Below are 27,879 nucleotides of genomic sequence, written 5' to 3' on the forward strand. Positions count from 1 at the left end.
CAAATTTAACTTTTGTAAGACGACAATTCTTTTCTGAACATTTCATTAAATTATTCAGCCTTTTATATTACAACATTATATTATTTAAGAAAAATCCCTCAACTCTCAACCCAAATATTGTATTATCTTCATATAAAAACGTGTATTTTTTTATATTATTACAGTAAGATCACATACTCAAAACTAAGTAGATATAGTGCAAATCATCAACATGATAGCTTACTTGCACTGTTAACATTACCTTGATTAAGCTTTAACTTAAGACTTAGCCTGAGAGTTCACCTGCCCCGGACCAGGCTAGTTTCCCAGCATAAGTTGCTAAAGTAACTGAGTTTGAACTATCGTAAATTTGATTTATGGAACTAAATTCACCATTAATACATCTGATTAACCAAAATAAGCCTGGCTTTTTCCTCTAAGCTTGGTTTATGGAAAAGGCCCCTGGTGAAGTATGCTGCCTGTATATACGTTTTGTTTAGATGTATGCTTGTTTGGATGTGTTGTACTCTGTACATCGAAAATGAGAAGGGGTCAAGGAGATATCCCATTTAATAATCGTAATAATTCTAAATATTTCTTTTCATGTGATGAGCGAGATTATTATATTATAAATTAATGAAATTATACTAAAATGACAACTCTAATGATGGCCAAAGACTTTTGTACAGTACTGTGTTTATGTTATCTATATATCTATATCTCTATATATAACATTTCTATTTATCTATCTATCTATCTATCTATCTATCTATCTATCTATCTATCTATCTATCTATCTATCTATCTATCTATCTATCTATCTATCTATCTATCTATCTATCTATCTATCTATATCTATATCTATATATATATATATATATATATATAAAATACAGAACATAATGACTTTAACATTTTATTTTTACACAGAGTAGGTTTCTATTTTTACCTTTGGTCAAGTTACATGGAAGCACAATGAGCGAAAGAACATTTTATACAGAGTGCAAAGCAACTATGCAACATCAGCTTCCATGAATATTATGCCGAATCACCTCAACACTGCATTACAATCATGAAATGCTCAGTCATGTGCAGATCTCATTATAGGCATCGACCTTCAAGCAGGCCCTTTATGTGGCAAAGACAAGACGTCAACCGTGGCAGTGCAAAGCAAACTGACTCAGCAAACAAACCCTCGCTAACACAAAAACACCCCGTCAGTCAACAGAACATTTTTTTGGTCCAAAGTCAGCTGTCACCTTTTACACCCCACACCACGGTAAGTGCTTAAATCCTAAGGCTATTCGGTAGTGAAGTTCAGTGTGTTGTTGGCTGTGTTTGCGTTATTGCAGGCAGCGGTTTGGAGTGTCCCGGTAATGGAGTGGAGTTTTCGACTGGTTCTTTAGCCTCTGTAGATGAAGGCGGTTCCGCCACTGGACGGACAGGGTGTGTGTTTTGAGGGACGAATGCACTGGAGGCAGGGCCTTGGAAGGCATATTCTACAGGACTGGATGAGGCGTTTGGTTGCGATGATGTGGATTCATCACCAGGTGGCGCCGCTGAGGTCTGCTGCTCACTTCTCTCCTAGAACAAACATCGGAAAGACGTTAATGTAAGTCACTGCTTTAGGATAAATGTGTTTGAATTTATCAAAAAGGTGAGGGTGAATAAATAAATAAATATATATTTATATTTATTTATTTCACAGTACTCATAGGTTAGTGTTTTAACTCAAATAATGTGTCGCAATTGGTTTCCTCAAACGTTTTGAGTTACCTAAACTTAGAAATTAGCTTAAATTAGCTTTTACAGTATTTATTTATTAACTTATTTATTAATATATATATATATATATATATATATATATATATATATATATATATATATATATATATATATATATATATATATATATATATATATATGTTACATTTGCCATCCAAAAGTAAAATGAGAGTTACAATATGTGTTGGGGGAGTTTATGAAATGTTCATTATCAGTGGCAAGGTAATTTTTTTATTCTAATGACTGAGAATGTAGTATGGTTTCAGGCAAATTTTTAGGCTAGAGGGCCACTGCTCTGCACAGTTTAGTTCCAACCCTAATTAAACACCTGATCAAACTAATTGTGTGCTCCTGGTTTGTTTGATATCTACAGATTGGTGTGTTGAAGCAGGGCTGAAACTAAACTCTGCTGTGCTGCAGCCCTCCAGAAATTAAGATTTACACCCCTGGGTTAGGGTATTACTAAAATCACAGAGACTAAATTGGTGATATAAATATGTTATGCACTGTGATAATTTAACGTGAGCAGCTGATCTTTCCAAATCTGCTGTCAACAAAGGTGAAGCATTAAAATAATAATAATAATATAATCATTGCTATTATACCTGCTTTACATTGCTTATTATATTAACATTCATTAATTTTCTTTCAGCTTAGTCCCTTTATTCATATAATAATACTGTAATTCCTGTTTTAGTAAAGGCAGTGTAAATAAACAGTTCTTATCAAGATAATAAACTACTTTTTATTAAATATTATAGTGTTTTTGAACCATACATATAGTACAGTATATTACACTAAAATAAACCCTACATTTGTTAACTATGTTATTGGGCAGATTGTTTATATTGCTACTGTTATAGATCTGCTATAGAATTACCACAACAGGCTAACTCAAGTACTTTACTATAGTGTGGTTCAACAGCAATATAGTATTTACTATTTATTATGTGTTTTTCATGTGTCACATTCAATCATACATTTTCTTTTCGGCTTAGTCCCTTCATTAATCAGGGGTCGCTACAGCACAATGAACCGCCAACTTATACAGCATATATTTTATGCAGCGCATGCCCTTCCAGCTGCAACCCATCCCTGGAAACACTCATACACATTCATTCACACACACATAAACTACAGACAGTTGAGCTTATTAACTTCACCTATACACTGTCAAACCCAAAAAGTTAAGGTAACTCAAACCGTTTGAGAAAACTGTTTGCAAAAAAACATTTAAGTTCAAAAACTAATCCTAATCAGTACTGTGTGTGAACTTACTCCATTTGAGTAAACAAAGCAATTTGAGCACAGTAAAACCCTATAAATGAAGAGAACTCAAACCAACTGAGCACTGTAAAAGCTAATAAGTTAAGGCAACTCAAAACATTTGAGGAAACCAATTGCGACAAATTATTTGAGTTAAAACACTAACCTATGAGTACTGTGAACTTACTTCATTTACGTTGAAGTTTTGAGGTATTTAATGAACACCTTCAACACTGGAGTTCAAAACTCTTTTCAAATGAGTAGAATTAACTTTCAGTACATTTTAAGTTCACTACACTCATTTCATTTGATTAAGTTGACTAATGGCTTTTAAAGTGTAGCACATGTCTTTGGACTGTGGGGAAAACCGCAGCACCAGGAGGAAACCCACGCGAACACAGGGAGAACATACAAACTACACACAGAAATGCCAAATGACCCAGTCGAGGCTCGAACCAGCGACCTTCTTGCTGTGAGGCAAACATGCTACCCACTGTGCCACCGTGCAGCCCCATGTGTCACATTATTATTTAATATTTGTAACGTATTTTTTCAATCAAAATGTAAAAAAAAATCTGTAAAATTTTGGAACTGAAATATGACTTAGGACTTGATTAGGAGTCTTACACTGCCAGGCCATTTGCAGCCCCTGGCTCGTGCTGCTCTCAACTCCGCCCACACTCGTCAGTGCTACCAAGCCGACCAATCACAGTGTTTGTGCTATGCGTCGATGCGACTTGTAGTTAAATTTTTTTTGAGAAGTGCGCGTCAACGTCGCCGACAGCCACGCTGTCCGCGTGTAGGCTGCGCCGTAGCATACGTGTACGCTTGATGCAGAAGTATAAATCAGCCTTTACTTTTGGCTTCTCTCGGTGTGCGGTCAAGAGTAACTTGAATATTTCTGGGGCTGATGTAAACGTTGACATATGTTCATAAGTGCTCTATTTTTACTAAAGCTGTATTTTTGAAAATATTCAAGGGTCATTTTATTATAATGTATTGTGTATTTTGTTGTACAAACATGTATAACAGTTTAGTTGTTGTTAGGACAGATAGATGACAAATATCTTGATCATTTGTTACCTTCATGGGGCCAATGCATAAAAAGCAGGGTGTCCACATAACAAACAAACAGCATTTACTGACAATTAGCATTTGATCACAAATATAAACACACATAAAGAGCATGTAATTAAAGCCGTGACATCAGAAATTTTAAGAAATGTGTTTAACTAAAGACAAATAAAATAGACAACAGAAAAGTGTTTTTCTTTGGTTAGTGAATAGCAAAGTGGTGTTCGTGAGACTTGTGTATATTTTCCAAGAATACACAGAAGATAAAAAAGGAAATGCAGTGTGAGACTGACAAGACAGCATGCGCTTTTGTGCATAAAAGTCAAAGACAGATGTTTATTCCTCACCTTTCCCCTGAGAGAAGGACAGCATGAATGAAACAGGGACAGAGACAGAGATGATTATTCAGTTAAAAGACAGAAAATATGATTTGGCATTAATGTTTTTCATTATCCGCTTGTTAAGTCTGACATCACGAGTTACAGTTTCCGGGACCAAGCACTCAATCAGATGACAAGTCAAATATTTGATATCTGGAATGTTTTTTTTTTTCAATGATATTGAATGATGCTCATGTAGTCACTTGTAGCATCTCATGTATTGCTGAGGAATTATTAATCACAATTATTTACATCCAAAATAAAAGTTTGTTTTTCATTATATATATATATATATATATATATATATATATATATATATATATATATATATATATATATATATATATATATTTATTTATTTATATATATATATATATATATATATATATATATATATATATATATTTATTATGTGGGTCACACTTTACAATAAGGTTTGATTTGTTAATATATTTGTTAAGATTAACAACTAATTATGAACAATAGGTTTTTGAACAGTATTTACTAACCATAGCTCAACATTTCCTAATGAATTATTAACATCTAAATTCATGGATGTTAATAATGCTTGTTGAGATGTTAACATGATCTAACAACGAACAACGTATTTTCATTAACAAACTAACATGATCAAATACTGTAATGAATGTATTGTTCATTATTTGTTATTGTAAAAGTTGGTACCATTATGTGTACTTATAAATACTTATAAAAACTATACAAAGATTTTATTTATATTTAAGTTAATATAAAATGGGTATTATATAAAGCTATATTATATAGTTAAATATAAATAAACTCTTAAATATATGTATGCATGCATGCATGCATTTACACTCACCGGCCACTTTATAAGGTACTGTCCAACTGCTCTTTAATGCAAATTTCTAATCAGCCAATCACATGGCAGCAACTCAATACATTTAAGCATGTAGACGTGGTCAAGACGATCTACTGCAGTTTAAACCGAGCATCAGAATGGGGAAGAAAGGTAATTTAAGTGATTTTGAACATGGCATGGTTGTTAGTGCCAGATGGGCTGGTCCGAGTATTTTAGAAACTGCTGATCTACTGGAATTTTCACGCACAACCATCTCTAGGGTTTACAGAGAATGGTCCAAAAAAGACAATATATCCAGTGAGCGGTAGTTCTGTGGGCTCAAATGCCTTGCTGCCAAAGGCCAGAGAAGAATGGCCAGACTGGTTCCAGCTGATAGAAAGGCAACAGTAACTCAAATAACTACTCTTTACAGCCGAGGTATGCAGAAGAGCATTTCTGAACACACAACACATTCAACCTCGAGGCAGATGGGCAACAGCAGCAAAAGACCACACCGGCTGCAACTCCTGAACAGAAAACTGAGGCTACAATTCACACAGGCTCATTAAAATTGGACAATAGAAGATTGGAAAAAAGTTGCCTGGTCTGATGAGTCTTGATTTCTGCTGCAACACTCGGATTGTAGAGTCAGAATTTGGCATCAACAACATAAAGCATGGATCCATCCTGCCTTGTATCAACATTTCAGGCTGGTGGTGGTGGTGTAATGGTGTGGGGGATATTTTCTTGGCACACTTTGGGCCCATTACTTCCAAATAAGCAATGTGTCATCTGAGTATTGTTGCTGACCATGTCCATCCCTTTATGACCACAGTGTACCCATCTTCTGATGACTACATCCAGCAGGATAACGCGCCATGTAATAAAGCGTGAATCATCTCAGACTGGCTTTTTAAACATGACAATGAGTACACTGTGCTCAGTGGTCTCCACAGTCACCAATCTCAATCCAATAGAGCACATTTGGAATGTGGTGGAATGAGAGATTCACATCATGGATGTGCAGTCGACAAATCTGCAGCAACTGCATGATGCGATCATGTCAATATGGACCAAAATCATCTCAGTGGAATATTTATTAGTGCCTAATAAAGTGGCCGGTGAGTGTATATGCATAATAAATATATACCGTCCGCAAACTTTTTTTTTTGGAATGCAATCAATCTTGATCATTGCCCAGCACTAACCCTAATGATATCTATATCATCCTAACTTCATCTAGTCTTAGTATTGGGGAAAAAACAAACCTTTTTTGTGGTTAATTTTGTTGATGAAGTTCATAGCTATTTTGTGAAAGATTCAATATTATGTGTGGAATGACTAAATGGTGGTCATAAACAGAGATTTCTCAGTTCAAATCAGTAGATGTTTGCACCTGGAAACAGTAATCCATACGTCACAACGTAACAAGCAAATTAATTTTACAATAATCATATCCAAAAACAAAGATGATAAATTAAGTAAGATGTAAATAAGAGAATTGACAGGAAAAAGGTCACAGAACTAACAGCATTATTAAACAGAAACGTATGTATGAAACTTTCACCTCCACTTAACGTCTATATCCCACATCACAAAGTGTGCCACCATACCTGCTGGCCTTGACAGTCATTGTTCTTTGTCTGAGCGACCATATCTCGGATCTGATAGAGGGCAAAAGCGATGGTGACCCAGGGCGAAGCCGAAACCACCCAAGCCGGCTTGTTGGGATCTTCTTGCTCTTCCTGGTGTCTGGTTTTCCGTGACTTTGAGTCAGAGTTGGGCTGAGATGTGGATTGGTTCTGCACTAAGTCAATAGTGGCGATGGGTACTGGACTGGAGGGCACTGGGATGTTCTCAGCCAACATTGCACCCTCTTCAGTAAGAGCACAAAGATAAGATCAATGAGTGTGTTTACATGCATGTTCTTATTATCAATATGCATGTCAGGTTAAAGGGGGCCTCACTGCAAGAAGGTCTCTGGTTCGAAGGTCCAGAGTTTGCATGTTCTACCAATGTTTGCGTGGGTTTTCTCCCAGTGCTCCGGTTTACCCCATAGTCCAATGACATGCGCTACAGGTAAATGAAATAAACTAAATAGCCCATAGTGTATGCGTGTGAATGAGTGTGTATGGGTGTTTTCCAGTACTGGATCGGAGCTGAAAGGGTATTCGCTGTGTAAAACATATACTTGATAGGTTGGCGGTTCATTCTGCTGTGGAAACGCCTGATCAATAAAGGCTCTAGGCTGAAGCAAAATGAATGAATTACGATGTGATTCTTTCAAATCAATCCTCAACTTAGTTTTTAACAGCAAATGGCATACACTGCTTGCATCCAATTCCTTACAAATACCACTTAAACCTAAAATAATCATTATTAATGTTAAGAAAGGTATAAGCGGATCACAAGAGGAGCTTTGTTTACATTTAAAAGGCAACTTACTTTAATTCAAACTTCTCCAAATGCACAGTTAAAAACTAGCCTAGAGCGCCATTTGCTGTTAAGCCTTAACTCCGAATCGATTCAAAGGCGAATAGGGATGCAGTTTTGAAAACAATCAAATGCAGAACTTTTTTCCACCACAACTCTGGTCGTGTAAATGTATTACTCTGTTTTCATTTAGCTGAATAAGGGTATCCAACCATCACAGCTAGATTTTGTTTTGTGACAAGAACATGTTTTTACTGCAGATTCAACACTGGGAAACCCCCCCAGAAATGTCTCTAGAATGGCCATAGCAGTCATTCTGACTGTTCAAATAAGATGTAGAAATAATGATTTATTTACATCTTATCTAGATTACTGTCCAGTAATATGGTTACAGTTAGTCCAGAATAGAGCTGCACAACTAATTTTACACTGTAATAGAAGAGTTAACATTATGAAATTGCATAAAACCTTAGGTTGGCTATTGGTGAAGGATAGGGTAATAGTTTCTTAGGAGAAGATTCCCCCCTATGTGTAAAGCGCTTTGAGTGCCCAGAAAAGTGCTATATAAATGTAAGAAATTATTATTATTATTAATTGCTGTGTTTCATAAGAAATATTTCTGTTTTAAGAGTTAAAAGTGTATTGTACTTTCAACTTTTGTATAGTAATGCTAGTCATCATTTTAACACCAGACATGCATCAAAAGGAAATTTTGAAAAACTAATGCAAAGCAACGGACTGTAATGTATAGAGGAATGAAAACATGAAATCAATTGCCATCAGACATTACATGCTTGGTAACAATTAAAATGAGGTTTAAAAAATTGTTTAAGAAATATTTAATGGCACAATATTAAGTGGATTGTTGATCTGGATGTCATGTATAAATTTTGTATTTTAATGTTTTTTATTGGTCCTGTTGTTATGTATTAATGTAATTTAGGAAGAATAGCTACTATCTTGGTAGTGGCTAATGGGGATCCTGATAAATGAATAAAATAAATTTTAAGCTTCTATTGATATTTTAGAATTAAGCTTTGAATGTCTGTTTTTGTAATAAAGCCATTAATTGTGTACAAGTTACCAGATTAGCCATGAAGGTTGGGTACTCAATTGGTTGGGTACGCGGGAGAGCAGTAAAAATTTAGTTTTTATAGACATGTCTAAAGTAAAGTTGTTTTTGCAATCAGAAAATTATGTTTGTAAGTCTAGATCGGATACACAGCCAATCAGAAGTGTGATATGCACATCAACTTAACAGCATTTACTATGACACTGTATAACATTCATTTCTTTCATTCATTTTCTTTTCGGCTTCGGCACCCTCACCCTGTCTTTGGACTGTGTGGTAAACTGGAGCACCCGGTGGAACATGCAATCTCCACACAGAAATCCCAACTTGCCCAGCTGGAACTCAAACCAGTGACCTTCTTGCTGTAAGATGACACTGCTAACCACTGAGCCACCATGTCGACAGAACTCTTTTTTGATTTTTAATTATAATAAAATAACAATGTTAGAATGAAATATACACACATTTAGGAAATATCAGGGTGTTATAGTTACATGGGTTTAATTTGATCATAATTATTAAATGACAACATGTCAAAATGGTCAAAATGTCTGCCCTTAGTAGATCTATTGTTAAGACAGAGCAGATGTTTTCATGTAAGTGAGAAGGAAGTACATCTTAAATGGAAGGAAGTACAAAGTTTGCTCGACTCAAACAGTTATAAAAATGTGTTCATAGTGCATCTCGTACTGTTTGAGTAAAAGTGGTACAATCAAATGTATGTGAAAAACTGCAGATAGGTTATATAAGCCACAAGTTTTATACTGACATGTTGCAATACTCTTAATGAATGTATTTAACAAGAAACCGACATAAATACTCATAATTAGATATTCAAATCATTACATTTTGACGTCATTACCAGGAAACAAACTGAATTATAAATAAGTTCTTGTCAACATGTTTTACTTGAATTGCTGTTTTTTTTGCATGTGCTGTATAGTAAACTGGGACAGTAGGTTATTTCAATAAGCAGATTTCTGTGAGTTATTAGCATATTGGCATCCAGCAACATGACCTTTGTGTTGTAAAACAGCAGAAAGAAGCTTACTTTTCTCCTCGTTCTGGCCTAACAGCCACTGTATGAGAGAGAAGATCAGTAACGTGACCAGAGAAGCCATCCCGAGGCCTCTGAAGGTTTCTGCAGCACCTAAAACAGGAAATTTACAAGATGAAAAAGGAAGCTTGAGAGGAAACAAGCCGGATACTGTTCAGATTACTGTCAAAAGCTATTCACAACGGAAATCACTATCTGCAAGTTTTCTTGTTCTCTTTGATATTTGTAATTGATTTAGTGGGGTCCAAAGTTCACTTAGTTGTTCTTCTGTGGATCTTTCCTCAATAGTGATATTCATATTAAACTGAAACAAATCAATTTTGAACTGGATATACTCCAGCATTCTACTTTACCACTACTTTGCTATCTGTCTGATATGCTGAATATGTCCCATTAAATAGAATATCGTTATGGCTTGTCACTATTTTCCTGTTCAGACCTTGAAAGTGGCTTTGACACAATCTATATCAGGGGTTCTCTAACTTTTTTAACCAGCGACCCCTCAAATAACAACACCAGTGACTTGCGACCCTCTCCATGCTCAGAGGTGGTTATAAGCATACAAATATTGCACACAATGGTGCACACACACCAATAGGAACTATATAAACAAGCTTATTGATGACACAAAAAATGCAACAGTCTATTTTTTATAATCATTATTCATTTGTTATATTTAATATTGATCTTACTTAATGAGAATGGTGAGTACAATGTTTATAGCACAAGACTATTCTTGGTTTAATTTTGGAGACTTGGAGATCGTCCTCCTTGTTCAGTCGTGGCCTTTTTTTAAATGAATTTGAGTGCCATAAAGATGTCAAAGGTTAACATTGTGCTGTGAAATCAATCTGCTGCAACTAACACTATTGCTGTGATGTTAATCTAGCATAATAACCCCAGGGCTCGCAATCCAATGGAAAACAATTAAATATTAAGTATATATTAAATATAAGTTAAAAATAAATAGCCCTAGTTTTAATATTCTGCATGTTATTGATAAAATATGATAGTTCTAATAGTTTAATAAAATATATGAGATTTTTTGAAAATCACCAAGCATCTAAATGAACGTTAGACATAAAAATAGATACCAATGATTAGATTTCATATTTTATTATGGTCTCAATCTATGGCTTTTTGGTTTTAATTACTCAACCTCATGTCGTTTCAATCCCCTAAGACAGTCTTCTGAACATAAATTAGGATATTTTAGATGAAATCCTGGAGCTCTCTCATCCTCCATAGACAGCAACAGTCCAGAAATGTCTATGTCCAGAAAAGGAACCAAAAAGATTGTGTCTATTGACAATGGTAGTGCTCTCAGATTTCATTTAAAATACCTTCATTTGTGTTAAAAGGTCTTAGGCGATTGGAACGAAACGGCGGTTTGTAAATAACATTTTAAATTTTTGGGTGAACTAACCCTTGAACATTTAACAGAATTCCCATTTACTACTAGACTCTGCTTCTTAATAACTGTGTCTTTTTATTTTATAGCATAAAAGCAAGCATAATGCCGAAGTATAGTATATTAGTCATTAGGCTACATCATAGAGTCTGATATCATACCGAAAAAGTTGACAAACACTCCTCCCAGCATTGCTCCACAGCCTCTCCCGAGCCCCAGGTGAAGCCCCTGCAGGATTCCCTGGGCAGAGGTGCGCAGTGCAGGAGGAACAGCAGCACTCAAATACGAGATACAGGCCGCCCAGACGGAGGCATGTGTCAAACCTGCACCACACATGAGCAGAAACACACAACAACATCAACATACACCAGCCACAGCTTCTATGTAAAACATGCTGTCTGATTACAATGCAACAGCTATAAAAAAAACCCTGCAAATATTAAAAAATGGTAAAGAGGAACAGCCTCATGCTGATTTTATGCAACATATTTTTTATTTGCTTCTAAAGTAATTGTAAAATGCTTATAAGGAACAAAACAAGAAACTAAATGTGACATGTATTGTGATGGATATTGTGAAATGATAAGGTTAGTATATTTAGGGTTGGTATTTCTCTTTGCTTGCTTTGTTTAATCAAAGAGCTAGTAAACAATTCAGTTCAGGTTATTGCTTTGTGTTTAATAGTTTAATTCTGTGGCAAGAAGCCATGTAATAAGCATACTAGCGTACATATTGTACATCCAGCCAGTTCTTTTTACACAATAAAGCCCTGATAAACCCTGACAAAAGAGCTACTGATAAGCTTGTCTGGCTTCTTCTGCAAATAAACAAAACAAAACAGAAAAAAAAAAATGGCTGGATGTACATTATCCCTTATTTAACAAAAAGTCAGAGGTATAACTCATAAGTTATTAGCCCCTTTCACACATACTAAAGTTGACGTATCATATCACACGCATTGTAGACATTAATGCGCTGTTTCCGGGAATCTTCCTTCTGCCTTGTCACAGCGCAAAAATTGCCGGTAATTTTCCGAAAAGGTCTGTATGTGTGAAAGGAGCTATTAAGTCTATTTATTTACTTGTTTAAATGTGTGTAAATTTATATTTATTCAGTTTAAATTAATTTCAGTAATATTATTGACTGATATGAAAAAAAATCATACTATTTACTTACAATACAGTTTGTAAAGTAATATTTTTTTCTCGAAGTACATCTATTATAAGATGGGCTTGTTTTGTTTGCAAATCCAATTAGATCCACTTATTTGGTATTGTAAACATTAAATAAAAGGCTATTAATACATTTTCTGAAATAGCACAAAATGTCCGCAGATTTTGTCTGGCCCACGTCATTGTATATTTTAATATACAGTTATAGACTATTCTTTTTTTCTGGATTTAGGATATGTAGTTATGTGTTTGAGTAAAATGTCATGTTAGTATTCTGGAAACTATTCATGACATTTCTTCCAAATGCACCATAAAAACTTCACTTATGGCATATATTTTTCATCAATTAACAAAAAGCTGCCATTTTTTTAGACATATTATCCATCAAATGTTACACAATAAAAAAAGAATATCTCTAATCTAAACCTTATAAATCCTGAGAAACTATTTTACAAGAAATGTTATTAATTATACAATAAAAATAAACACTTAAATCTTTTTTAATATATTTATTTATCAAATATTTTTCCCATAACTGTATTAATTTGCTCTTAATTGTTTATATATTAAAAATGTACACATTTAAATATGCTACTGTATTAAATGTGTATATAATCCAATCCATGTTCTGGTTATAATAATACTCTTACTATAATAATAAAAACAATATTAAATATTATTCATATAACAAAGTTCAAGTAATATACAGTACATATGTATATTTCAACTCTTACATTAAACAACATACTTATACATAATACATCATTTTTAAATACTCAAAGTTTTTTTTTTTTTTTTAATTAATGTTGAGCTTAATGTCAACTTAGATTAACAAGTGCTTTGTTTCATATTGTTCTTAAGTTCTCTCTCATCCTTTGGTTTCTTCATAATGTGTGTATGTGCTATAAATAAGCACCCCATGATAATATAATGTCATATTGTTTAACAAACGGTTGTTACATCCATGTGAGCTGAGAACAGGGCTATCCGGTACAGAATGTCAACAGTCAACACATTTGTAAGATAATAGTGGCTAAAGCAGCTAAACAGGCTTTAAGAACCTGCTTTATTTCAAAGGTCCTGACATTTCTCCCTCGCCGCTGCCTAAAATAAAGAGTTCTACACTGAAAAGGGGGAGTTTACTCTTTTAAGAACTGATGTTTAACATTTTTTACCACATAGCTAAGTATCGGCAGAAATCCTTCAGCTTTAAAACAAACGCCATGGTCTAAACCTGTCTGTTTATTTCTCAACTGATTGCAACAGGGGGTTTTATGTGAAATCAGGTGTCAGATGTGCTGAAAAACAGCTGAGTAATGGCCTCAGATGAACCCGGCGTCTGAAATGGCCACCATTTCCACAGTTTATTTCTCACCTTGAAGCACCTCCATGGGTAAAACTATCCATGCGTTTTCCAGATAGGAGATGTAGAGATAGCGTGCAGTGTTGCAGGCCAGTCCGATATACAGGACTCTGTATAGGAGACAAAAACATAGTCACGTCATGCTGTACAATACAAATGTAACAGTGCTTTTTGTTACAGTGAAAAGTTAGTCTGGGGTGTGGTTAAACTCGCTGCTTTCTAAGGCCTATTGTAGTAAGGCTGGGTGTTGAATTTGCTGGTGATGTCAGTCTCCATTCTGACACCCAAATGAATGACTCATTCTGTGCTGAAGACAGGCTGTCGGAAAGAGAGACCGCATCAGTGTGCAAACACACAATCTCGAACAGGAACAATCTCTGGTAATGTTATTAATAGCGGCTTTAATCTGAATTATATTTCCGGAAAAAAGCATCACTAAACTGGTGTTTACAGTAGAATGTTTGGCCATTCATTTACACGATAAATCCAAATGGCGAAAATGCTAAATATTGAAAATGATATTGTTTCTGTGTTAAAGGAACACTCTTTTTTCTTGCAAATAGGCTCATTTTACAACGTCCCTTGAGTTGAGTTTCATCATTTTTAAATCTACTCAATTTTAGGCTCTGGCGGGAGCACTTTTAGCTTAGCTTAGCATAAATCATTAAATCAGATTAGAACATTAGCGTCACACTCAAAAAAGGTTTAATAGTAAAAAATAGTTTCAGTAATTTTTTCTATTTAAAGGTTGACTCTAGTTAAATCATAAACTAAGCAGGCCTGTAGCCAGCCAGGTGAAAGGGGTGGTTCTTTTTTCTCAAAAAGTGGATCTTTTTGCAGTTATAGGCCTCATTTAGGCTTCTGTTTAATTATGAGATCTTAATACTGAATTTTAGTGACATTTTAAGCTACTACTTTAGCTGAAATAGACTGTCGGATGGTTATCTTAACCAAAATAAAATTTCAAATTCATTTTATTTTCGGTCGCTTTTGGTGCTTCATACTTTTTCATTGGTAATTTTTAGTTCCAAGATTTAGAAGTTACTTGTACAATATTTTCTCTATTTAAAAAACAAGATGGGGCGACGCAGTGGCGCAGTAGGTAGTGATGTCGCCTCACAGCCAGAAGGTCACTGGTTCGAGCCTCGGCTGGGTCAGTTGGCGTTTCTGTGTGGAGTTTGCATGTTCTCCCTGCCACAGTCCAAAGAATGGGGTACAGGTGTATTGGGTAGGCTAAATTTTCCGTAGTGTATGAGTGTGTAATGTGGATGTGGATGTTTCCCAGAGATGGATTGCAGCTAAAAGGGCAAACCCGAACCGCTCGTGGCTAAGGGCTAAGACAGATGAAAAAACAAAATTTATGGCTTGGAACTAACTCTCATTCCGGTGTAATAATCAAAGAAATGTGTTCCCGCACCAACAATAAGTACTGTTGTCTTCCTAGTTATCTAGTTAAGGACTATTTTCAGGCACTGCTTAATATCACTGTGTCTGCTGCAACAAAGTTCTATGATTAATACGCCAGAATGAGATTAATAGCCACATCGGCCTAGAAAATAGCAATTTCTTATTTTTCAGTCTGTCTTAGTATATAATGCATCTACAAAACAGTTAAGCTTTAAATAGAAAAATTATTTAAAATATTTTTTTTTTTGTGACATACTAATGGTCTAATCTGATTCAATGATTATATCAGATCTAAAGAACTGTCACCTCAACTGTCAAATTTTCAATTTCATTAGAGACTAAGCTGAAGGAAAGTGAGCGAGTGAGAGAGAATCTACCTACGATTGAATAACCTACAGTTGTGTACAGAATTTAAACAATCACTAAAACCTTGAAACAACAGATTTGAAACTGCTTTTTCAATAGAACTACATGCAAAAGCAGCTGTAGGAGAAAACCATGCAAATGTTGACTTTGTGACTACAGAAAGTGTCTGGCTGTACACTGTGTAGGCTCTGCCACACCCTTTAGTAAGCTTTAGAATTGATCCACAAAAGGGAGAGAGCTCACTGGATCAATGCTGGAAAGCCTAGACAATGCACGATGGGGCTAATGGCAGGATAAAGTTACATGCCTCTCGTAGGCATGAGTGAATATAGGCTACTTAACAAAGGCTACAGAGATAAAGCTGAGGATAGCACATGGATGAACAGAACATCATCATTATATGATGATCATTTTGTATAGATGTGTTCTGATTTTCATTTAGGGCATTTAAATTTATAATACATTATATATTTTATTATATAAAATTATTCAAATACAGAAATTTGGTAATGTAAAATAACACAGTATAGTCTTCATTGTATTAATAAATCAGTAAATATTTCTTCATTAAAGTTACAAATGTTTTACGTTATTGTGCCTTGAATGCTTAACACTCTCTTGAAAAGCATTTAAAAAACGTGCAAATGATAAAGTTTCACTCTGTTATGGCTATACGTTGCAATGACTCATGACTAGGGCCAGACTGAATCTGCGGACGTTTTTTGCTATTTCTGCGGGGAATTTTGGTAAAAATCTGTAGATTTCTGCAGAACTATTCTGGGAGTATCATAACTAAAATCTTAATTTGTGAAATAAAAATGATATATTTTTAACTTTTATTTAATGTTTAAAATGCTAATCCAATTAGATTCACTTTATTTGGTAAACAAAGCAAGTCTCTCATATAATATCTCTAAAAGACAGAAAATATTACTGTACAAACTGCATTGTACATATATCAGATGAAAATTTTTATATTAGTAAATAATATTACTGTAAATAATATAAAAACTGAATAAATATAAATTTACACAAATTTACTCAAGTAAATAAAAAATTTCTGATGGGCTAAAAATCTGCGGAAATCTGCAGAATTTGCGTGTGCAGATTCCGTGTGGGCCTACTCAAGATAAATCTCATGTATACTCAATTATACAATTATATATGATTGACTATAATCTTAACTTAACATTGCATACCTTGCGATATCAATGCCGAAACGAAATATTGTGCAGCCCTAATAGTCACATTTGTTTGATGTTTTTAAAATAAACATTTTAAAATCACAATTTTGAGATATAACATCATAGAGGAGCAGCACTATGAGTTTCATCACATACAGTTAGGTCCATAAATATTTGGACATCGACACAATTCTAACAATTTTTGCTCTTTACACAAACACAATGGATTTAAATTAAACAAGATGAACAAGATGTGCTTTAACTGCAGACTGTCAGCTTTAATTTGAGGGTATTTACATCCAAATCAGGTGAACGCTGTAGGAATTACAACAGTTTGCAAATGTGCCTCCTACTTGTTAAGGGTCCAAAAGTAATTGGACAATTGGCTTCCAAGCTGTTGCATGGCCAGGTGTGTGTTATTCCCTCATTATCCCAATTACAATGAGCAGATAAAAGGTCCAGAGTTCAGTTCAGGTGTGCATTTGGAATCTGTTACTGTCAACTCTCAAGATGAGATCCAAAGCGCTGTCACTATCAGTCAAGCAGGCGATCATTAGGCTGATAAAACAAAAACAAACGCACTAGAGATAGCAAAAGCATTAGTTGTGGCCAAAACAACTGTTTGGAACATTCTTAAAAAGAAAGAAAGCAACAGTGAACTCAGCAACACCAAAAGACCCAGAAGACCACAGAAACAACTGTGGTAGACGACTGAAGAATTCTTTCCCTGGTGAAGAAACAGTTCACAACAGTTGGCCAGATCAAGAACACTCTCCAGGAGGCGGGTGTATGTGTGTCAGAGTCAACAATTAAGAGAAGACTACACCATAGTGAATACAGAGGGTTCACTATAAGATGTAAACCATTGGTGAACCTCGAAAAACAGGAAGGCCAGATTGGAGTTTTAAAAAAGCCTTTGCAGTGCTGGAACAACATCCTATGGATGGATGAAACCAAGAACAACTTGTACCAGAGTGATGGGAAGAGAAGAGTATGGAGAAGGAAAGTAACTGCTTATGATCCTACGCAGTGAAGCATGGTGGTAATACTGATGTGGCGTGGGCATGTATGGCTGTCAATGGATCTGGTTCTCTTGTATTTATTGATGATGTGACTGCCGACAAAGCAGCAGGATGAATTCTGAGGTGTTTCAGGCAATATTTCTTCTCATATTAAGTCAAATGCTTCAGAACTCATTGGATGGTGCTTCACATTGCAGGTGGAGAATGACCCAAAGCATACTGCAAAAACAACCAACGAGTTTTTTAAAGGAAAGAAGTGAAATGTTATGCAATGGCCAGGTCAATAACTTGACCTGAATCCAATTGAGCATGTATTTACTTGCTGAAGATAAAACTGAAGGGAAAATGCCCCAATAACAAGCAGGAACTGAAGACAGTTGGGATCAGTTGGGATCACACCAGGGATGAAACCCATGGATGTGTTCCAGACTTCAGGCTGTAATAGACTGCAAAGGATTTGCAACTAAGTATTAAAAAGTGAAAGTTTGATTTATGATTATTATTCTAGTTACTTTTGGTCCCTTAACAAGTGGGAGGCAGATGTGCAAACGTTGTAATTGTCCTACACAATGTAAATACCCTCAAATAAAAACTGACAGTCTCTTGAACTGTGTCGATGTCCAAATATTTATGGACCTGACTGTATTTAAAGATATTTACCAGCAATCATGTACAATTATCTTATGAAATGCAAAATGTGGTAAGGAGGGAATCATAGTACAGTATGTGAACTATAGCCAAATATTTGGCCCAACAAAGTTCTCTAATCTCCACTGAATCAAAATGACAAAAAAAGTAATTTAGCTTCGACACTAAACAAACAGTATTAGATCACTAATAAAGCATCTCTATAAACTAGGAAGTGGTCAGTGAAACTGTCATGTCTCTTGTCTTGGTTTAGGTTTCACAAACCGTCTGGCAGAGATACTGCTAAGCGCTACCAGTTTCATCATTAAAAATGCAAAGACTGAGCCACCAGCACAACTTGAACTTGTTTTTTTAAAAGCTGATTCATCTTGTTCACTGTGAAGAGCCGGTGCTCTGGGAAAATGCCACACAGTTGAGAAATACCACAACGCAGATTGAGGATGTGAGCAGACCTTTCCATGTGTCTGTTTACCTATGCCTACATACACACGGTAACATCCTAGAAAAGGGTGGCTGTACATTGTGTGCCCAAGCTAGGCAGTGCCCATTTAGGGCTTAGCCAAAGTCAACAATAATTACTGAGACACATCTGAACAACCTTTGGACTTTCTGTGAGCTTACATACACCTTTATGCCACAAAAAGAACAGCTCATATATGCTAGAACTGTGAATAAATGTGTGTATATTTGTATCAGCGTTGACCAGATGCGGTTGGTTGTGTTCTCATAAAATATTGAGCAACCAGGATATGGTAACCAGCGCTTGAAGGCGGTGCTTGGGCACAGATCCAAAATACATAACCCACCATTCTAAAGAAAATAATTGTTATCTCTGACCTTACAACAATTTGCTCAGCTTTAATCTCTTATGTCTATGAGTCTTGTTTACCTTTTGTGAACCTCACAATACACCCATAGTGCATGCAATATACATTACTTAAAGTCAAACTTATTTAATTTGGTCTGTAAATATAAATGAAAAAAGTGCCACAAAAGCAGGCACGTGCACACATAGGGCTCAACGTGCAGTGCACATGCCCTTTTTAGTCTTGGATAGAAAGTGCCCTTCCAAAGTGATCTGAAGTGCCCCCGCATCCCCAAACTTCAGGGAATTGTCAGTTCGCAACATCCATAAAATGAGTGACATTGCGTCATAAAATGTGATTATTGGTCGATACTGATCTTCGGCCGATCGATCGAAGCATCTCTAATATATACATATATATCAATTATAGGCTGGGCAATTAATTGAAAAGCATCAGGTGAGGTGACCCTGCTATGTTAAAAGGCTGTGGCTGATTTCTACTTCTGCAGCCACATCTGATCTCTGGTCATGTAGGACAATGGACTCATTCTATAGCCTTAGACAATAATTGGAAGCTGCGCCAGAGATGCCTTTAGATGACATATAAACTGCACAGTGCACTGAGAGGACAAGCAAAAAAAAAAAAAATTTATATATATATATATATATATATATATATATATATATATATATATATATATATATATATATATATAATTGCAGAAAAACAAAATATTGCAATGTCTGATTTTTGCAATATCCTGCAGTCCTACTTTAGGTACTAATATTTACTTTTTAGGTGCTTTTACAGATCCTTTAGTTACTAATATATATTTCCTTTACAAAGGGCTAGGTAAAATCGGTATCGATATTTTTTGACCGAACACCATTGTGAATGTCGATAAGAAAAAAGATGATTCGGTATGTAGTTTTGGTATGAAACACAACAATTTTATTAAAATGTGGCTGCTGAGTGCGCACTTTGGAAACAGTGCCTATAAGCTTAGAGTGTCAGTTTGTCATTTCCAATGGAGGCGTGCGACTTCGCATGAGGTGCGCATGTTGTGCAAGCAACAATATAAAATAATCGGTTATTAATCATAATCGAGAAAGAAATGCTCAATTAATTGAGATTTTGATTTTAGGCCAAATTGCCCAGCCCTAATATAAATGCACATAATAAGAATTTAAATATAAAGTATGAAAAACTTTAATATTAAAATACATAAAAATGAAAGTATATTAAATACTTTAACAGTATATAAATAATACTTATATAACACTTATGGAATCTGAATCAATATATATTCTAATAAAACTACAACCGAAAAGTTACCTCAATCTCAAGATGATTGTTAGTTTTTAAGAGTTTCTTGGGCACAGTTTAAAACAACCATAACCAGGCAAATATAAGAGTGCTATAATATAAGAGTCTGCAAAGGTGCTATTCGTCTTATAATATAGGGCTAGAAATGACACACGAGTTAAAGACATCTATCTACTCCATGTATATGTGGAATAATTAAAAAATAGAAACCACTGAACACAAAAAATCTTGTGAACACTTTCATTGTGCTTATTTGCAAAGAAGCTAAAGTGTTCTCAATACGCTTATTTCACGTGGCCGCCATTTTAAAGAACGAAAGCGAGGCTGCGGTGGGAAGATACCCAGAAGTATAGGATCAGCACTGTAAACATTGCAACAACATGCTGTGGACTATAAACCTCTAGCTGTTGCGTGATCTCAAAATGCACAAATGGTGTGAACATCACTTTAATATAAATTAGTTCAGTTTAATTTAAACAATTAAAAGCATATTAGGCATTAAACTAAATCTCTAAGAATAATACGCTTAAGTGTCCTTCTAGACTTTAGTTTATTGCACCAGATAAACACTGTGGGGACGCTTCCCTGCTTCAGCCAATGTAACCCTGTGAGAAATAAAACAATGCAGTCCTTTGTAGCACACCCTTGTGTTGTCTGTAATAGTGTTGTACCGGTACTGAAGTTTTAAAAATGTCCATTTCCCGCTAACATTTAAGCGCCACTGAAAGAGTTCCTAAACAGCACTGATTTGCCATTGTGTTTACCAGTGCTCAACAGAAATTAATGTGATTGGCCATGAAGGTCATCAGTTCATCGCTCTTCACCAATTGCAAACACAAAAACACGGACACTGGAGCGTTGTAAAGCTGTGAAGATCAGTCGATTCATCAAGCGGATCGCTTGTCTTTGATTGCACTCGGTAAACATCAGTGAAGTGCGGTGACTGATTACGACCAAGCAGTCATTTCTGTTGAACACAATGGCAAATCAGCGCTGTTTAAGAACGCCATCAACAGTGCCTTAAATGTTATCGGAAATGGACTTTTTTTTTATTTCAGTATCAAAATTCAGTATCGTGACAAGTCTAATATAGTGAAAAAATTAGTTCATTAACTTGAGTTTGATAAATTGCATCTAAAACGTGTGATTGGGAAAGAAAACGTTAGCTAACTAGTGCCCTTTCCCTTAACTTAGCTGAAAATGAGGTCTAATATCACTTTATATTTTCAGTATTCATTCAGAACGCACCTTCGGGTCACTCAGAAGGCGGTGAAAGTATAAATTCGGTCACTTTCTCTTCACTGATAAGATATCCAGCCAGGTACACAACATTCATGTGCGACTCAGGCCTCGATTTCGCTGTTTAAAATGGCGGGTGCGTGAAATCAGTCTATTGTCTACTAAGCTGCTCAATTGTATTCGCTCATTAAAATTAAATGGCACATGGTTTACAAATTACTGCCATTGAAAATACCCTAATTAAGTGCAGAAGCCTTGGCCAGCCATGTACAATGACAAATAAGTGGTAACTTTGACTAATACCAGTGTACTTGCTTGCGAACAAATGTGCTTGCAAACTAAATTAATATTCATGATCCAGACTCTCACTTTTCAATTGTAAATGTGCTAGATAAACCTGAAACACAAGTGCTGTTAAGTATAAAAAACATGCAATATATATATATATATATATATATATATATATATATATATATATATATATATATATATTGAGGTCTTCATGGTTCCCACCTGATGTGTCCAACAAGCTCAATGAGTTTGTGGCTGATGAAGTAGGCGGCGAGCTCGGAAATGTGGCTGAGCACCGAGCAGATACCAAAAAGAGTGGTGGTGCCCTTCAGATCCTCCAGATGCCAGAAGAGGAAGGTGAACACAAACCCGTAACCAAACCCCATGAACCAGGCCACAAAGAGAACCGTACCATAGCGGACACCACAAATAATCCGGAAGAGATCTTTGAAGGGAAAATGTTGCGGGTTGGTTTCAGGGCAAACGGGTGCATCGTCTGAACTAGATTCTGGAGATGAGACCTCCTGAATGACTTGAGGTATTTCCACATCCTCCTTCTTGTCCTCTTCTTCATCTGATTGATAAGCCCTGTTGTCAAAGTGGAACTGTGTGGCCACAATCAGCGCCGAGGTCATCAGCACCCCAAAAACTATAAACGCAATTTGGTAGTTCTTGTAGTCAGGCAGGACACAACCCAAGCCCTGAATGAAGATCGTGATGTGTGTATTGTCTATCCAAATGCCCACAGACAGCATGGCGATACCCCATCCCAAAGATCCCCACATCCTCTGGAGTCCATAGCGGTCTCTGTTTTGACCAAGGTACTGAAGAGTGACCGTGTCCACAATGGTCACAGCCGGGGCACTGAAGAACTCACCGATAATAATAACCAGCAGGATCAGGAGAAATATAGTATCTACTTGCTCCTTATTGAAGATTATGATATACTGTTTGACTTTGGCAGTAATAGCTTGGGTTTCCATTGTTGAGGTAGATTTCAATGGGACTTTTGTGGCACTGGGTGACATCGTTGTTAAGTTTGATGCCATACTGATGTCCACTGTTGAGTTTCTAAAAGGAGCGCTTGTGGTGTTTGTATTTGCACTTCGAATATATCTAGAGTGAGGTCTGTATGCAGCTAAAATGGGCTGAGAAAGTGGAGGATTGGCGTATGCATCCTCAGTCAAGTATCTTCGCTGTCTGGTATGATTACCAGCATGCGTATAGTTTGTAAAATTGACTGGTGACTGAACAGTAGGGTCTACACTAACACAGCTCATAGCTGCAGGCTTGACGAAGCCAATACCACAATTAAAGACCACCCAGCAGAGCACAGAAAACAGCAAAACTGCTTTGCCTTTCTTAAAGCGGTCTGCCACAAATCCCCAAAATGGTGCACTGCAGAACTCTATAAAATAACGGATCCCAACGAGTAGGCCACTTTGGGTAGGTGTCATTCCCAGCTGCTTGTAGTACACAGCTAGCAAGGGGTGTAAAGAGCCATATGCAGAGTAGAAGAAAAAATAGAAGATCTTGGAAATCAAGAGACGATTGTCTATTCGAGCACAACATCTTTCCATGCAGTTCATACTTTGGGAGGATTGAGAGGGGAGTGTGTCAGATGGTGCTGTTTGACCTGATGGTGTAGTGTTTGCCACCTGCCCCATGGACAGAGTGTTAAATGGTTCGGACAGGACGTATTTCCTCTTCTGGTCCTCTTCATCATCCGCAAGGATGGCCATCCGATCGCTCGCCATTTCTGTGAGACACACATAAAACATCTTAGAAGAATATTTTGAATTACGTCTTCATGTTGTAGCATTTCGCTCCAGTTACATTACATTGTATGTATGAATATTGGCTCAAAAACAAAACATTGACAAAAACTTATAGCCATTAGCAAAAATGACAGACTTCAAAACATTCACGTATAATTTATGTGGCAGCTGTTTAATGATCATTGAGATGAATGGAAACACTGTCTTAACGAAGAACAAAAAAAGAAAGATGGAAAATTTCGCCTTATCTTTTCTTGTTGACATCAAGTTTTCAGTTATTCATTTTCTTTTCGGCTTAGTCTCTTTATTAATCTGGGGTCACCACGGATGAATGAACCGCCGTCTTATCCAGCATATGTTTTACGCAGTGGATGCCCTTCCAGCTGCAACCCATCACTGAGAAACACCCATACACACATACACTACGGACAATTCAGCTTACCTAATTCACCTATAGCGCATGACTTTGGACTTGTGGGGGAAACCGGAGCACCCAGAGGAAGCTCATGCAAACACGGAGAACATGCAAACTCCACCTAGAAATGCCAACTGACCCAGCCGAGGCCCGAACCAGCAACTTTCTTGCCATGAGGCAATTGTTCTACCCACTGTGCCATCGTGACGCCCACGTCATGTTTTGTAAATCACAATTCTTGTTATTTACTTGTTCATGAAACCTGTCAGTTTCTAAGTAGTCTCATTTCAATGTTTTGGTAAAGTTGGTTTTATTTCCGCACATTCATTCAGTGACAACTTGTGACATGCTCTTTATATTGTTTACCATGGTACATTGAATAGTTGGTCTGAAATCACCCAAGTATGACTTGAAAACATCCTTAGCTCTATTTATTTGATCATGAACAATGTTGTACTTTGATAGTCATTTGCTGCTAATATGATTCCACTATTTAGGATTTCCAAAATAATAGTTATCTGAAATGATATTAATAAGGAGAAAGTCAGAAAATTTTAATTTAAAACCAACCTTACCTCAGTCATTTTAATAATGTTCAGGTTGCTTTTTTATACATTTTTATTCCATAACAAAGTAAATTAAATAATCGCTCAGTTTTTTTTTTTTTTTTTTTACATTAAACTATTTTGATACTGGTATTGGACACAAAACTGTTTTTAATTTTAAAAGAAGACAAAATGTACATTTCCTTTCCTTTTCTTTTAATTTCCTTTTTTCATTTTCAAACCAAAATGAATTTTTTTTTTCATATATTGTAGTTTGACCTCAAACTAGATTGATTTAGTAACTGCCCGTGAATAACCAAGCTCTGTCACTGTAACATAATATCAAGTATATTATAAGTAGAAATAATGTTGAATTTCAGGTTGTACGAGTATAAATTACATAGTTAAGAATGCAATTTTGGAGATTGTATTGAAGAATGAAGATTGCTGTAGGTGCAGTCAACATCCAAAACCACATATATCACAATAAACTTCTAAGGGTGTGTCCCTGGCTGAAACTAACACACACCCTAAATATACATTAACGTTGTATATTGCACGAAAATGTACATGCACACAAAAACTGCTGATTATTGGTCTTTGACGCATGGTGTGGCTTAACTTACCCGGTTGTTGTGTGGAAGTTTTTGTTATTTCAGTGTCTGGCGTTGAAGGAGGACGATCCCTTCAACAGACTGCTCTCCTCTTCCAACCATCATTTTATCACCATCCTGGTTCCTGTTCACTTTCTGTGAATAATCACAAAACATCGAAGTATTCCCGTAGAGAAGAAGCGGCTTTATTGAACAGCCGTATTTCATCCGACCTGACGTCAGTCTCACACCTGCCTGCGATGTGCGCAGCAGCAGTGTCTGAGAGTGTGTGTGCTGCTCGAGGGACTGCCTTCATTTCTACTGATGTCACCAAACTGTGACACCCTATTTTATTTGTCACTTGCGGAAATTCTGTTTTTTTTTTTTTTTTTTTTTTTCCTGTACAGACTGTCTTGTTTAAGAGTCAGATCAGATGTTGATAATCTTGACTTTTAAAACAACGTTATGATATAATATAGGGCACTATATGAGCTTCTGAGTAGAGCAGTTTAATTATTGCTGGATTATATATGCATTTTAATATTTTATTCCATTTGTGGGCTTCTTAGTACTAATTTGTTGTTGTTATTATTCAGCAAATCCATTAATTTATTTAGACTAACGCTAGAGATTGTGATAAAACAGCGACATCTACCGGCGCACAATAAAGCTGATGGACTAATCAGAGAGTTTACATCGTCCTATATAATATTATTCATTCATTCATTTTCTTTTTGGCTTAGTCTCTTTATTAATCTGGGGTCACCACAGCGGAATGAACTACCAAATTATCCTGAATATGTTTTACGCAGCGGATGCCCTTTTAGCTGCAACCCATCACTGGGAAACATCCATACACTCTCATTCACACACATAATACGGACAATTTAGCCTACCCAATTCACCTATTGGGTGTCTTTGGACCAAGTCTTTGCACTTGTGAGGGAAAACGGAGCACCCGGAGGAGCCGAGGCTCGAACTAGCGACCTTCTTGTGAGGCGAACGTGCTACCCACTGCGCCTATATTATATTATATTATATTATATTATATTATATTATATTATATTATATTATATTATATTATATTATATTATATTATATTATATTATATTATGTTACATTACATTATATTACTATTTATATTACAAAGTCTTATTATAAACTTAAACAAAAATAAAAAAGTGAGCTGACTCAAAAACAATGAGGTTTTTACATTGATGATTATGTATCATTGAAATAAATACAACACATAGTGATTAACAGCAGCATTTAACAAACTTTTCCACTAAAATTATTCATGGTGCATCTGATAAAGTGAACCGAAGCAACCGATTCACACAGGATTTGAAGTCTTTTTTTTTTTTTTTTTTGCTCAACACAATAAAACTAAACTGTATATTATAAAGTAATATACAAAAATATATGCCAGAGTGTACATAAAAACATTCAGTAATTAAAATTCTTATATATTTTTAAGAATATTATAAGTCTTTTTTGTGTTTTTATTAACAATGTTCTCCAAACTTGTGCAGTAGCCCTTAGTCTCTTGAAGAAATTGAACAAAATTTGGCTTTGATCCAGTCCATTTTTTATGTATATGAAACTTTCCCATAGTAATAAAAAGTTGTTCTAGAAAGGTCATTTTTTTATACGTATTGACATAATAAATGCAAATATCAAAATTATGTAACTTGAATATGATACTTGTTTTGAAAATTGAAAATGTTCCACATCCACCCAGAAAATCCTTGTGTATATACAATCACAAAACATATGGACATCAGATTCCTTTTCCATTTAACAAAAATCACAGGAATAATCAATATTCAAATTAAATCTCTCTAAAAACCTCTTTAGCTGGATAAATACAATGTTAAATTATAGATTGAACTTCTTTTACTCTGTTATTTATGTAATATATTTCATAAGAACATCAAGCTTTTTTTCAATTTATATTTATGAATACATTGGTCCATTTTAAATGATTATATATAACTGTATCACGTGTTTATATTATTAGTTTATATTTATTAGTATAGCATTTACTGTTTAATAATATCAATATTTCCTAAAATGTTTTCTTTAACATATTGTCCTTCTAAAGACTTATTTCCATATTCTCTTATATAAAATAAAGAAGGTGTTGAGATATGGCATCAAATACAATACATACTCCTTTGGAGTAACTGGAAAACCAAACTTATCTAAAAATTCACTGTAAGAAGATAATAAATTACCATTTAAATTTAGAAGTTGTCTAACTAATACAATATCATTTTCATATCATTTTTTTGGAAGAAGAGAGAATTATTTTTATAAGTCACACGAATGACTTGATAAGTCTATGAATGAATATTATGAATATTATGACTACATCATATCCCATGCACCCTGATTTAATAAGTCAAATCACCTATGGAAATCACACAACAAAATTACAACAAAAA

General features: G+C 35.4%; 1 protein-coding gene across 1 annotated transcript; it reads right to left on the reverse strand.

Annotated features, from left to right (window-relative positions):
- Positions 1-882: 882 nt before the first annotated feature.
- mfsd6b (major facilitator superfamily domain containing 6b) lies at positions 883-25,761 on the reverse strand. Its single transcript, NM_001328216.1, has 7 exons — positions 25,466-25,761; positions 22,324-23,860; positions 13,825-13,922; positions 11,439-11,600; positions 9,861-9,959; positions 6,918-7,180; positions 883-1,563 (listed from the first exon to the last, which is right to left on the reverse strand). The coding sequence occupies exons 2-7, from the start codon at positions 23,856-23,858 to the stop codon at positions 1,297-1,299; spliced, it is 2,424 nt and encodes an 807-aa protein (NP_001315145.1). The 5' UTR covers positions 23,859-23,860; positions 25,466-25,761; the 3' UTR covers positions 883-1,296.
- Between the last annotated feature and the right edge of the window lie 2,118 nt (positions 25,762-27,879).

This window comes from Danio rerio, chromosome 9 (genome assembly GCF_049306965.1).
Source record: "Danio rerio strain Tuebingen ecotype United States chromosome 9, GRCz12tu, whole genome shotgun sequence".
Classification (NCBI taxonomy): Eukaryota; Metazoa; Chordata; class Actinopteri; order Cypriniformes; family Danionidae; genus Danio; species Danio rerio.